The sequence below is a fragment of the Cucurbita pepo genome, chromosome LG12, assembly GCF_002806865.2.
Source record: "Cucurbita pepo subsp. pepo cultivar mu-cu-16 chromosome LG12, ASM280686v2, whole genome shotgun sequence".
NCBI lineage: Eukaryota > Viridiplantae > Streptophyta > Magnoliopsida > Cucurbitales > Cucurbitaceae > Cucurbita > Cucurbita pepo.
This window is the reverse complement of record NC_036649.1, coordinates 7,285,418-7,298,873: the sequence shown is the minus strand read 5'-3', so window position 1 is coordinate 7,298,873 and position 13,456 is coordinate 7,285,418. Positions and strand designations below refer to the sequence as shown.

The 13,456-nt window shown below is 34.7% G+C and overlaps 3 protein-coding genes across 5 annotated transcripts; 1 reads left to right on the top strand and 2 right to left on the bottom strand.

Annotated features, from left to right (window-relative positions):
- Positions 1 to 3,647: 3,647 nt before the first annotated feature.
- On the top strand, positions 3,648 to 6,600 carry LOC111807717 (transcription factor bHLH130-like). Of its 3 annotated transcripts, none has more exons than XM_023693561.1 (7): positions 3,648 to 3,802; positions 3,899 to 4,495; positions 5,098 to 5,363; positions 5,777 to 5,944; positions 6,041 to 6,106; positions 6,182 to 6,250; positions 6,342 to 6,600. In XM_023693561.1, exons 2-7 carry the CDS (start codon positions 3,979 to 3,981, stop codon positions 6,384 to 6,386), a joined length of 1,131 nt encoding a protein of 376 aa, XP_023549329.1. In that variant the 5' UTR covers positions 3,648 to 3,802; positions 3,899 to 3,978; the 3' UTR covers positions 6,387 to 6,600. The 3 variants fall into 3 exon arrangements, with proteins under 3 accessions (XP_023549329.1, XP_023549330.1, XP_023549328.1); XM_023693562.1 differs by having other exon boundaries at positions 5,095 to 5,363; positions 6,185 to 6,250; XM_023693560.1 differs by having other exon boundaries at positions 5,095 to 5,363.
- LOC111807718 (thaumatin-like protein) lies at positions 6,455 to 7,442 on the bottom strand. Its single transcript, XM_023693563.1, has 2 exons — positions 7,292 to 7,442; positions 6,455 to 7,222 (listed from the first exon to the last, which is right to left on the bottom strand). The coding sequence occupies exons 1-2, from the start codon at positions 7,335 to 7,337 to the stop codon at positions 6,561 to 6,563; spliced, it is 708 nt and encodes a 235-aa protein (XP_023549331.1). The 5' UTR covers positions 7,338 to 7,442; the 3' UTR covers positions 6,455 to 6,560.
- Positions 7,443 to 9,938: 2,496 nt separating this feature from the next.
- On the bottom strand, positions 9,939 to 12,190 carry LOC111807665 (cytochrome P450 705A22-like). Its single transcript, XM_023693483.1, has 5 exons — positions 11,562 to 12,190; positions 11,305 to 11,481; positions 11,061 to 11,226; positions 10,593 to 10,763; positions 9,939 to 10,468 (listed from the first exon to the last, which is right to left on the bottom strand). The coding sequence occupies exons 1-5, from the start codon at positions 12,137 to 12,139 to the stop codon at positions 9,989 to 9,991; spliced, it is 1,572 nt and encodes a 523-aa protein (XP_023549251.1). The 5' UTR covers positions 12,140 to 12,190; the 3' UTR covers positions 9,939 to 9,988.
- Positions 12,191 to 13,456: the final 1,266 nt, after the last annotated feature.

The following is a 13,456-nucleotide window of genomic DNA, read 5'->3' as shown; positions in this document are numbered from 1 at the left end:
TTTATTCCGACCGACTCGAAAATGGGGTTCCAACCCAACTTTTTAAAATGTTTTAACGTTTGTAACCGATGTTAGTGATGCGATTTGATTTGTAAATATTTAATATTGAAATTTTAGTTATTAATGTAATATATATAATAGATAAATATGGTTTTTTATATAAAAATAAAATAAATAAACTGACAACCCAACCAACTTAAAATTTCAAATTAATTCAAAAGATTTTTATTGACCCTTAATTCTTCTTCAATTTCTCTCTCTTTCTCACTCGGGCAATAATTTTTAGGAATGGAAAAAAAAAAATTAAATTAGAAATCTATGATTATGATAATTTCTACTTTTAGGTGCTTGATATTAAAAAAATTCATTAATTTCATTTGTTATTATTATTTTAAAAAAAAAACAAATAGCTTCAAATTGTCATTTGGGACGACAACAAGAATGGGGTGACGTCAGCTTCTCAGTCACCAATTTCAAACTTTCAGCTTGTATCCCATTGTACGGACAATGATAAGATGACGTCATTCAAGTATTTTAATTATTGCTTTCTTTTTTTTAATAAAATCATTTTAATTACTTTTAAGTTAATTTCTTTTTTTGTTATTGCTAAATTCTATTTGACTTTGACTTCAATTTACTTTGATTTAGCTCCTCTACCTAGTTGATATAAATTTATTCATTAATTACTATAAGCTTATTGGTAATTAAATATTAATAAAATAAAATACCACCTAATTACAACAGAGAAATTATAATTAAAAAATAATAAAAAAATATATTAAAATTTCATTGTATTAGAGTAGTGAATGGGACAAAATATTTATATATTAGGAAGATGAAAAAAATATATATAAAGTAAATGAATTACAAATATATAAAGAAAAAAATATATTATTTTACGGAAAAAGGGGTAAAAAAAAAACGTGATAATTTTGTAAATAATAAGATTAATTTGACCATATACAAATTATAGTTTAATAAATGGTAATTAAATTTAGAAAATTGCCCATTTTGTCGGCTAAACTGCCCTAGCTGACTTTTTAATAATATATTTATTTATTTATGTTTAATAAAACAAATAAAAAATAAAAAATAATATTTCTTCTTCCCTTGGTTGAAATTCGAAACCTTGAAACCGCTTTTAATAATGGCGGTATTGTTGACTTTAGTTGTCAAAGTCTTTTTAAGAACACGAGGTTTACCAAATTTATTTATTTTAATTATTTAATTGTATTTAAAATCCATAAGTAAATATTGTTTGTCGTATTCCATTAAATATTTAATTGTAAATTTAATTGAATATATTGAAATTTTAGATTATTTAAAAAATAAAAAATCAGTAAATTTTTATATGAAAATATTTATTTTAAATCATTTATTAAATTTAATTAATTTACAAAAATATATAATAATAAAAAATCGAATTAAGCACAATAATTAAAAAATAAATAATAATATATGGTGTAGGCACGAAATTACATTTTTATCCCCATTCATCTTAACAAAGAGAATAAAATTAAAGTTTATTATTATTATTATTTTGCTTTCAATTTTAAAGATTAAACAAAAATTAAGACCATAATTAATCAAGTTTATGAAAACCTTAATCAATTAATGTTTTATACAAATTATTTTGTAGACTTTTATATATACATCATTTTCTCAAATAATTTATTAAATATTTACCGGTAAAGAAAATAAAAAGTATAGTTTAATTTAAAAAATAATGCAATGAATAAAAATGTCATGTGGGTACTATGTGAAGTTTTTAATTCACATTCATACGTGTTGTAAATGAGAGGCAGTTCGTAGTTGACTATTTCAAAACACGAGCACCAACTTGCGTTGTTCCTAATAAATTTAGTTGACTTTTTTTTATCAAAGTCCACTCCTAGTTGTGTAGTGAGTATACCAACCAGCAATATAACATTAATTTTATTAATCGGTAAAAAAAATTAATTAAGAAAACTCCAACTTTTTGTCTCATTATATATTTGTTGTGAATACTCTAATTTAGTGACTCGGTAACAACCCTAATATTTAGAGCTTAAATTAATATTCAATACGTTAAAATATATGGTATGCAACGTTGTTAGAAACATATATATTAAGATAATAGAAGGCCGTTAATTTTTTCTCCTATTTATTATTATTATTTTTTTTTTTTTGCAAATCACAAGTTAATAAACACGATTCTCTACAATAGTATGATATTGTCCACTTTGAGCGTTGACTCTAAATTAGTCAATGTGAGACTTTCATCCATCTGCCCTGAACGAGGTATGAAATTTGATAAATTTGTCAAAATGAATACAACTGAACTAATAAAAAAAAGTACTCGAACTTTCACGGACAGGAATGGTAATAATAATAATAAAAAAAATGATATTATTGATATTATTGTAGTATTGATTCTCGATTAGGTAATCTTGAAGAATTGAGAAGGTTTGACTTTTATAGATTCTAACTCGGAGGCTGACTCGGGTGAGTTATGGGTCGAGTCAGGTATTTTGGATCCATATAGAAAGCATCAATATATCGTTAGGCATTTAAGATGGCTTCATTTTCAAACTTTATGAGAAAGTAAAGACTTTTGATACAACAAAATTTCTTGTAGAAGCCAAGTCGGCTAGGACTATTTATGACTATCAAAATATCTCCCCCAACCTTATCTTCCTATTTGTTTTGTCTTTTACTACTGTCTCCGATCAAAGAATTTATATTAACGTCTTGTTGTTTGTGAGACGTGACAACAATATAACATGTCAAGTTATGTGAGACCTCATATCGGTTGGAGAAAGAAACATAACATTTCTTATAAGGTTGTGAAAACTTCTCCTTAGTATACACGTTTTAAAACTGTGAGGTTGACGGTGATACGTAATGGGTCAAAGTGAACAATATCTACTAATGATGAGTTTGGACTGTTACAAATGGTATCAAAGCTAACATGAGACGGTGTGTCAATGAGGATATTGGGCTCCCAAGAGGGTGAATTGTGAGATCTTATGTCGGTGGTTGGAGAGAGTAACGAAACATTAATTACAAGGGAAGTCCTTGAAAAGAAGCCCAAATAGGACAATACCAGTTGGTGGTGGATTTAAGCTCGATCGATTATGATTATTAACATCCTCCCTTCTATTTTACAGTTGAATAAAATTAAAAAAAAAAATAATAATAAAAAATAATTACGCTAATTTTAATTTTAATTTTTTTATTAATAATTTAATCTTATTTATTTATTATCCAAATGGAAATTTGGCAATTTTCTTGATTTTTTTTTTAAAATAATTAATATTAAACTTTATAGTTAAAATATTGTTTATTAAGTGAACTGTGTAATTTAATATATAAGCGGAATGTGTTGCGAAAATAATAGCAAAATGAATAATAAAATTTAATTGTTTTAAATATTTATATATCTAATAATGTTATTTTAACAAAAATGATAAATAAATTGAAAAAACTACGTCAAAAATCTCGAGGGGGCGGAGGATGACCGTTTTGGTCAACCAAAATCTGATGTCACGGATCAGATTTCCACATTCATGAATGGCATTTTATGTAATAATTTGAAAAATCAAGGGTGTTTGGATAATACAAACCCCTTAAATATATGAACAGGCGGCTCAATGGGTTATCGCCATTTGCTCTTCTTCTTCTCCTTCTTCTTCTTCTTCTTCTTCTTCTTTTCTTCTACGCTTGGAAGTTCTAGTGAAGCGTTTTCAGTATAAGAATCATCGATTTTATTGCTCAGATTGCTTCCTAAGAATCTCTTGTCTTGATTTTGCAAGTTTTTGAGGTGAGAAAGATTGAAAATGGTGATTGTCTAGAATTGAAGTTTTTTTCTGTTCTTGGATTATGCTTACTGTTGTGTGTTTTTATGCTCTGGTTGCAGACTTTGGGTTTTGATTTTGTTTGAATCCATTGAAAACAGTTTTTGGGATTTGGAATTTCGTCGAACAGTTTAGGGGCACTATGAGCCTTCTTTGCAGTCCAAATTTCAAATTCTCCAACGACGAAGTGAAGAAATACCCTGATTTTATGGATTGCGATTCAACGAACAATCATGTTTCTCAACAAGAGAACCCTAACTCTGCTCCCCACTCTCTGTTTGCGAGTCTAGTTAATGGAACTGAAGGTTTTGATTCGAATAACAATGGCGGTGGGGGCCGTGAGGATTATCGCTTCATTCGATCTTCGAGCCCTGGGGTGGAGGCTTTTTTGTCTAGGTTTATGGCGTCGTATAATGAAGAAACCTTTGATTCGGGGTCTGATGAGAGGGCGGTGAAACAGGAAATGGGGGAATCGGTGCGACAACATAATGAGTTCTGTAATCAATCCTCTTCAATGGTTAATTCTGCTGGTGGAGCTCAGATTGGAAATTTATTTCGTGTTATGAATTCTTCTGATTATGGTGCGAGGAATTCCGCTAATCTTTTCAGGCAAAGTAGCTCTCCTGCTGGGTTTTTCTCTAATTTGGCTCCTCAAAATGGTATGAAATCCCTTTTTGGTTTATGTTTTGGTTCTTGTTCTTTCATATTGGTGAAGTTCTTAGCTCCAAATCTGAATTTGGTTTGATTTCTTGTGAAAATATGGATTGCTTCATCTTCTTGTACTCTTTAAAAATCTGACCCCCTATGAACTCGAGCAAAAGGCTACTGAATTGACCTATCTCTTGTTGTAAGAGTCCAATGAACTCGAGCAAAAGGCTACTGAATTGACCTATCTCTTGTTGTAAGAGGCCAAGCTCTTCGCTAGTAGATATTGTTCTCTTTGATCTTTCTGAACTTAAACTTCGGACTTCCTTCAAGGTTTTAAACCACTTCTGTTAGGGAGAAGTTTCTCACAATCAATTGAATGGGTCTCACAATTAGTTAGAGAGGGGAACGAAGCATTCTTTGTAAGAGTGAGAAAACCTCTCCTTAGTAGATGTGTTTTAAAACCTTGAAGAAAAGCCCACCCGAAAGGGAAGCTTAAAGAGGATAATATCTAATTGCGGTGAGCTTGGACTGTTACACTTTGCTTTTTTTGACTCGCAGAACGAATTCTGAGTCACTTTTTAACAGGACTACCTCTTCTCTTGATGACTAGCAGGCAATGCTGCGAGGGATATCCAGAAGTTTGGGAGTTGCAGCAGAAAAGATGTGGATGTTGCTTATCCATATAGCCGGATTGGTAGCCAGATGAACATAACTGGGCAATCGTTTGCCTCAACCCATATGCCTCCAATTGCAGAAGAGGAGAATAAAAGGATGAGAGCTGTAAGAAGTTCTTGGGATAGCTCAACAATCAGAGACTTAAAAAGAGGGAGAGATAACAATGGACGCACGTTTCCAACATCAATCCTGCTTGAGACTCAGGTACTATCTTATACGACCTGCCAAGTTTTGTCTGCTTCATGTGCTTTGAAACTCAGTTTGTGTGAGATCTTATATCGACTGGAGAGGGGAACGAAGTATTCCTTACAAGAGTGTGGAAACCTCTTCCCAGTAGATGCGTTTCAAAAACTGTGAGACGGTTTTAGGTAACGGGTCAAAGTGGACAATATCTGCTAGAGATGGGGTTTGTGTTTTTTTACAAATGGTATTAGAGCCAGACACTAGGCGATATGCCAGCAAGGACCCTAACTCCTAAGAGGTGGATTGTGAGATCCCAAATCGGGTGGAGAGGAGAATGAAATATTTTAAAAACTGTGAGGCTGGCGGCGATACGTAAACGGGCCAAAGCTGACAATATCTACCGGCAACACGACTTAACAATCTTTGTTCTGCAGAATGCTGATTCAGGAAATGACATTCGTGGATTGGCTCATCATTTGAGCTTACCTATAACTTTCAACAAGGACCCAGTGGAGAAGTTTCTGAGATTTGAAGAGCCAGTTCGTCACCAAATTCGAGCAAAAAGAGGATGCGCCACGCACCCACGAAGCATCGCAGAGCGGGTAGATCGATCGATCGATCCTCTCTTTGTTCAATCAAACTCTCATTGATTGTCCTAATCTAATGAACTCTAACTCGTCAAATTCTTGAATTTGCAGATGAGAAGAATCCGAATTAGTGAGCGAATGAAGAAACTGCAGGAGCTGTTTCCTGACATGGACAAGGTAATTATCCTCAGCCCACCTCATAAATCTTTCATACACCGCACAGTTTTGATATCTAAACACTCTTCCTTGCAGCAGACAAGCACAGCTGATATGCTAGAGCTGGCCATTGAATACATTAAAGGCCTGCAGAGACAGGTCAAGGTAGCCTCCTAACAACACAAAGTTAATGAAATCACATGAACATCCAACCAACCAACGCCTTTTACTCACAAAAGCTTTGTCTTTTTTGCAGACCCTTACCGATACGAAAGCGAAATGCACGTGCTCGGGTCAATAACAAGAACCCAGAAAAATGATCTGTACAGACCACATAGTAAGCTTAAAGGAACATGAAGATACAAGAAAGAAGAACACAACATTGTGTACTCTATTTAAAAGTTATAGGATTTAAGGAGATTGTCTGTCATAGAATCTATTGTAAGTTACAAGTTCAATGTAAAAGATCATTCATTCAGCAATATCTAATTGAATAATTTGCTTTCTGGCATGTATATGTGCTTGTTGGATCATCATATGCATAGCTATAAGCCATCGGACAAGCTAACTTGAACGCTTTCGAGTAAACCGTCGGTTTGCACGTCTGCGGGCTGCCGTATGCACCAGTGCAGCAATACTCTGGCTTGTCGAAAGCCAAGCATGCACTCCGACAAGCAACAACCGTACCGTTCTTCTTCATCTCCAAACCACGGGGGCATTGTCGATTCAAGTCCGACAGGCATTTCACCATTTGACAATTCCCAGAGCCACCATATGGGGATATTGAAATCGGCATGTTATAGCCATCAACAAGGCTAACATCATAGAAATCCAAAGGACTGTCTAAGGTGAACTCTGCAAGTGTAGCAGGCGGGGCACCTCCTGAGCCTGAACATTTAAGCACGCCACCGCAGTCGCCCGTTTCGCACCTTCCATTGCCGGAGACATCGAAGGAACATCCACGACGACCCCAGAATCGGCCAGACCATCCAGCAGGCGCCTTGATCGTTACGATCTCGCCAGGCTTAAGCTGAAATCCGCCGCTCATGAGCTGAGGCTTCCCAGCTCCTGGTTGGATTCCTGGCCATATTATGTCACTACATTTGTTCTCCAAAGTGAAAACTGCCGCATCAGTGCCTGAAAAGGAAAGCTATCAATCAAAACACGTTATAAAGAGTGAAAAAGAGAGAGATTTGTGGTTGGTACCCATGAAAAAGCACAAAAGCAGAAGCAAAAACAGGAAGAACTCCATGGAAGCAGCAAAATGGAAGCTTGGAAGAGTTGTTTTTAAGGGCAATTTTCTGACCCTGAAATTATAAGAATGGGCAACAACAAAGTCAATAACTTGTCACATGATGATGAATGTCTTGAGCCTTAAAAAGTTACCAAAATTGGGTGCCAAAACTCCCTACCAGTTGATTATGAAACCTAACAACACAAAGTATGCCAATTTATCAGCATTTATGGGTTAGGTTGAGCTTTTGAAAACAACATTGCTTTCCACCGTAAGAATCATGTGATGATATGATGAGATCGAAAATTTTGCAGAAATAGATAATGAAATAGGTGACAGAGATGAGGACATAAAATAGGTGGCAGGGATGAGGACAGAAAATGCTTCCCATCTCTGCCCCCTCTCCGTGGACATCTCTAAGTATAACTTGATGCTTAATATCATCGGAAACATCGATAGTTGAATCAAAATCTCATGAAACAAATCAAACATATATCGTCCTAAAATATAAAAGCTTTATGGGGCATGAAATGTGCAATGTCATGCTTTGCGTGATTGACATGTGATCCATGTAAACAGGGCCTTCTTGGGCCATGGTTCTACTTTTAGATATTGATATTGGGCCATCTTCTTAAATGGGCCATAGCTATATTTTTACATATTGATGTTGGGCCACCTTCTTAAATGGGCCATGGCCCTATTTTTACATATTGATGTTGGGCCACCTTCTTAAATGGGCCATGGCTCTACTTTTACATATTGATGTTGGACCACCTTCTTAAATGGGCCATGGCTCTATTTTTACATATTGATGTTGGGCCACCTTCTTAAATGGGCCATGGCCCTATTTTTACATATTGATGTTGGGCCACCTTCTTAAATGGGCCATGGCCCTATTTTTACATATTGATGTTGGGCCACCTTCTTAAATGGGCCATGGCCCTATTTTTACATATTGATGTTGGGCCACCTTCTTAAATGGGCCATGGCCCTATTTTTACATATTGATGTTGGGCCACCTTCTTAAATGGGCCATGGCCCTATTTTTACATATTGATGTTGGGCCACCTTCTTAAATGGGCCATGGCCCTATTTTTACATATTGATGTTGGGCCACCTTCTTAAATGGGCCATGGCCCTATTTTTACATATTGATGTTGGGCCACCTTCTTAAATGGGCCATGGCCCTATTTTTACATATTGATATTGGGCCACCTTCCTAACAAGGCCCAATAAGACTTTAATCCAACCGATACTACTAAGTTAATAAAAATACAAAATTTTTTGCTTAAAAAAAAAATATCCTAAATTGTTGAATAATACACTTAAAATATTAAAAAGTTTAAAATTTTCTTTAAATTATCAAAATTTCATTAATATTGTAAGCTTTTTTAAAAGCGTAAAAAAATCGATATTTTCCGAAAGCTTAAGGGTAATATTGAAATATTTAAAAATTCAATATTATTTTCTAGACAAAATATAAATTCAGGCCATTTTTTTATTAATTTAGCCATAAACAAATTACCTCTTTTTTAATCTACAATTATCATAATAATTAACCATTAGTTTTTCTTTTGAATAATATAATTTTTAATAACTAATGAAGTCAAAGCACATCCTAAAGAACTAATCAAATATTATTAAAATTAAACAACGTAAAATTTGATAAATTACTTTTGACTCTTCAAAACTATCAAATTTAATTACTATAGAAATATTATAAAACTATAAATTAAAAATAAAAAATTATTAAAATATGTAAATTCTTGTTGAGTTGGTCTCAACATGTTTGGTCGATGCCAAACTAAATAAAAAAATAAAGTTGGAAAAATAATTATAATTTTTGGAATTAGTCTTTAAAGCTTATGAAAATTAATTTAATTTTATATTCTGATGTTCAACTTTGGTACAGATAATGATGTAATATTTTATTTGATGAAAATAAGGAAATATATAAATATATAATTTATGAAGATTTATGTGATTTGTTTGTTGTAATAAAAAATGTTTGGAATCATTGAAAGATACTCGGTCAATGCCCACACACCCACGTTTTATTAATTTATTTGCTTATTATTATATGATTTATTTAAAATTCGTAAAGTCAAAGGTCAAACCTCCCACATGACACAGATTTAACCTATTCCCATTAATTAATTATTATTATTTGTGACGTATGAGTTTAACCTACAATTTTATATACTAATTTGTGTCTTAATTATTTGATTAAATTAAGGTTATTTTGTTTTATTGTGATCCGTGATTCTATGTTTATGATATTTTCAAGTGTCACGAGGACATTGGGTCCTAAAAGGAGTGGATTGTGAGATCTCACATCGGTTAGAGAGGAAAACGAAACATTCTTTATAAGGTGTGGAATCCTCTCCCTAGCATACACGTTTTTAAATTTTGAGAGAAAACCCAACAATATCTGCTAACGGCGAACTCGAGTTGTTACAAATATTCAGCCATAAAGCTTTTGTATATCCGCCCATAATTGCTTACGGCATACGAATATAATTTAATAGTAATTGATATTTTAATAAAAAAAGGACAGTTTTTTATTTGTAAAAAAAAAAACAAGTGGTAATTAAGTAGAAGTGAACAATAAAATACATATTATTTCCTTCTCTCTCTTAAAATATTTGAAATTTATTTATTTATTTATTTTAATTAGAACCAAAAGGGTTGAACTTGACAACAGGAATGCAGTTGAGTGGGTGGGCCATGGGCAACCCGAGACCCGACCCGATTTCCATATTGGCTTTCTTGTCGTCTTTGCCGTCCACTTTCCAGTCAAAGCACTGGACCATGGTGGCGATGACGAGGGTGCTGGTGGTGAAGGCCAAGGTGGAGCCAGGACAGCCCCGCCGTCCGCCGCCGAACGGAACGAAGCTGAAATTCTGGCCCTTGATTTCGTACTGGATCTGTTTCATTCCCTCGCTCTCCTTGGTCGGAGAAAAGAATCTCTCCGGCCGGAACTCGTTCGGATCTTCCCAGACATTTGGATCTCTCATGATAGCGAACAGGTTGACACCCACCATGGTGTTTTCCGGTATGTCAAAGCCGCTGATTTTGCAGCTCTGTGGACAGCTCCTCATCGCCACCGGCACCGCCGGGTACATTCTTAGCCCCTCCTTCACCACCGCCTGCCAAATTAATAAATTCAAATTACTGACGGTTAAATCAATAGATAAAAACTAGACAATAATACGGTGACAATATCATACCATTACAGAAAAAAGTCATAGTTCCTAACATTTAAAATCTTACCTGCAAATAAGGCATGTACGCAACGTCGGTTTCTTGGACCAACCTCGAGTCTCCGACGATCGAGAATATCTCTTCTCTAAGTTTCTTCATCTCCTTTGGATGGTTGATTAGCTCGGCAATTATCCATTGCATCACCTCCGTCGACGTTCCAGTGCCACCGACGAAAAGATCCTACAAAAATCATAATTTAATTAATTTGGTTCTTAAATTAAAAACTAAAATCATGGGTTTCTTAAGAATTCAAAAGGGTTTCTTAAAAAAAAAAAAAAAAAAAAAAAAAAAAAAAAAAAAAAAAAAAAAAAAAAAAAAANCATCCTTAATTTTGTCAAAGTTTCAAACTTTAAAGAAACCCAGATCCAGACCCCTTTGATTACAAAATGACAAGAAAAATTGAAGAGGAGCAGTTCATATGCCAATAAAGACACAAAAAAGATGATGCAAACAGGTTAATAATAAGAACAAACTTACCAACAAGAAAGCCTTGACGTTTGTTCTTGTAATCTTAAACTCAGCTTCACTATCTTGATGAACTTTCAAGATTATATCCATTAAGTCTCGATCTTCTCGGTCAAAACCCTCGATTTTTCCTCGTTCTTCGTGTTGCTTTAATGCTTTCTCCAATATCGCATCGTATCTGAAGTTATTTCGTGAGCTTAGTCGAGTATTACGTACGTAACTATCTAAATGAATTTATGTATGTCGTGTTGTATACCTCATCGTCACGTCGATAGCTTGTTTTCCATATAACCAAAATGCTACCCTTTTTAGTGGCCATCCGATCACGTCGCCGAATGCTACTTTTGCTCCGACTTCCATTGTGTCTTTTACTAGTTGTCGGATCTTCTCCGATTCGTCGCCGTCGTCCGCGCATCTTATGTTCATCATCATCCTGCTCAAATAAGATTAGTGGTTGATTATGTATCATATTATTGATAATCACTTCTTTAATTATCCTTGTTTATAACAAACCTGCAAATGCTATTGTTGGTGAGCTTCATGAGCTCAGCACCAACATCAACGAGCTGGTTGTTCTCGGCCGAAGCTATCATTTTGCGCAAGAATCGCAATACCTCCTCGTAACGAACAGCTCGTGAACGTTCGACTTGCTTAGGAGCGAGAAGCTCAGTCATGGTGAGCTTCTTCATGAAGCGCCAATAGTCGCCATAAGGGGCAGCAAAGAAGCCGGAACTTCCATACGGGGTCTCATCGCTGAAGGCGAACTTGGGTCGAGAGGAAAAGGCGAGATCTTGAGTCTTAAAGACCTCGGTGGCGAGGGAGGTGGAGGAGACGACGATGCAGCGAACGGCGCCAAGTTGGAGGCAAAGAAGAGGGCCGAATTTGGAGGCGAGAGCGGAGAAGGACTTGTGGAGAGAAGGGGAGAGGAGGTGGAGGTGGCCGAGGAGAGGGATCGAGGGCGGGCTCGGCGGGAGACGGAGGTGGGAGGAGGAGGACTTGGTGGTTTTTGATCTATGGAAGAAGTATTGGAGGAGGAGAGTTGCAAGGAAACAGAGGATGATGTAGAGGATGTAGGTGTTGGCTTCAGTCATTTCTCTCTTTCTTTGTTGAGACTTAGAGAGTGAGAGAAATGAATGAATGAATGAATTGTGAGTCAATCAATTTGTTTGTGTCATTTCTTCTTTATTTATAGAATTTCAAGACTTGGATCTCTCCATCCATGTATGAACGTGAATGTGGCCACCTCGTTCACGACTATTACATGCTCTATTTGACCGTATCTTGTTTAATATACATGTATATTGTGTAGATATCTATGTTTCATGATTTAATGTGATTCACACTCGTTAGAAGGTTGGAATGTCTACGTATGCTCTGATTGACTTATAGACTAGATGTCACGTGTTACAGAGAATATGTATGATTTGTTAATGGGGTTGAGCTTACTTGATCATTGAGCCACATTTAGGGTTCGTTAGAATGACATAGATTGACTGGGTCTATGTAGGGATAGTTGGGGTGCAACCCCTGATCATGAATTGACCTCGGGTCTACTTAGAATATAGGAATGCGGCGTCACCCACTTAGGGCTCATGGCCCGATAGAGAGTACTATTGAGAGAGTTTCAGTTGTACCTAGTGGAGAGCCAACATTGCACTATTCTAGCCTAGAATGACGTAGAAATAGGGAGTACTATCATGTGTCATAGGTAGAATGCTCGAGTGCTCGACTCTTCTATACTTGTTAGACTCTTCTTTTGATGGATGATTTACCATAGATAAGGGCTATAAAATTTTAAACTTTCAAGTAAAAACTAGGTTAGGTTATTTGGAAGTAGGGTTATCTTATTTTAGTAAATTTTAATAAAGTTAAAATGGTAAAAGTAATTCATTAATTAATTAATGTTTAATAAATTGAGAAAAATATATGGTTTGTTTGGTTGTTTATCATTACTTTTAGGAATTATTAAGGGGCCAATATAGACTTTAATAAAATATTGAAATTATACGTATTTATATTTCAAGAAATGTACTATAAAAACAAATCAAATTCATTTTACAATAAAAATGAAATAAACGAATATTAAAACTTGAAATGAATTATTCCAATAATTAAGAATTTAATTTGAAATAATTAATAAACGAATATTATATTATTTATGACAACTTGAATGTGTATATTTATATAATTTCCATGACGTGCGCCGCTTAGCATACACAGCCACGTTAGGTAAGGGACTTCCAAAATAAAAATAAAAGCACCAGGATTTGACCCGCCAACCAACGGCTATTTTAATTCATTTTATTTTAAGATTTGCATCATTTATCTTTTTTTTTTTTTTTTTTTTTTTTTTTTTNATGATATCCACTTACTCCCCCTCATTTTCTATTTTCTTTTTTTAATAATAT

Coding starts and splice junctions, on each gene's coding strand:
- LOC111807717 (XM_023693560.1), top strand. CDS start 3,979: ATGAGCCTTCTTTGCAGTCCAAATTTCAAATTCTCCAACGACGAAGTG. Junction 5,364..5,776: donor CAATCCTGCTTGAGACTCAG/GTACTATCTTAT, acceptor TTTGTTCTGCAG/AATGCTGATTCAGGAAATGA. Junction 6,251..6,341: donor GCCTGCAGAGACAGGTCAAG/GTAGCCTCCTAA, acceptor TCTTTTTTGCAG/ACCCTTACCGATACGAAAGC.
- LOC111807665 (XM_023693483.1), bottom strand. CDS start 12,139: ATGACTGAAGCCAACACCTACATCCTCTACATCATCCTCTGTTTCCTT. Junction 10,764..11,060: donor ACGTCAAGGCTTTCTTGTTG/GTAAGTTTGTTC, acceptor TGATTTTTGTAG/GATCTTTTCGTCGGTGGCAC. Junction 10,469..10,592: donor CGTACATGCCTTATTTGCAG/GTAAGATTTTAA, acceptor TTAATTTGGCAG/GCGGTGGTGAAGGAGGGGCT.
- LOC111807718 (XM_023693563.1), bottom strand. CDS start 7,337: ATGGAGTTCTTCCTGTTTTTGCTTCTGCTTTTGTGCTTTTTCATGG. Junction 7,223..7,291: donor GCTTTTGTGCTTTTTCATGG/GTACCAACCACA, acceptor TTTCCTTTTCAG/GCACTGATGCGGCAGTTTTC.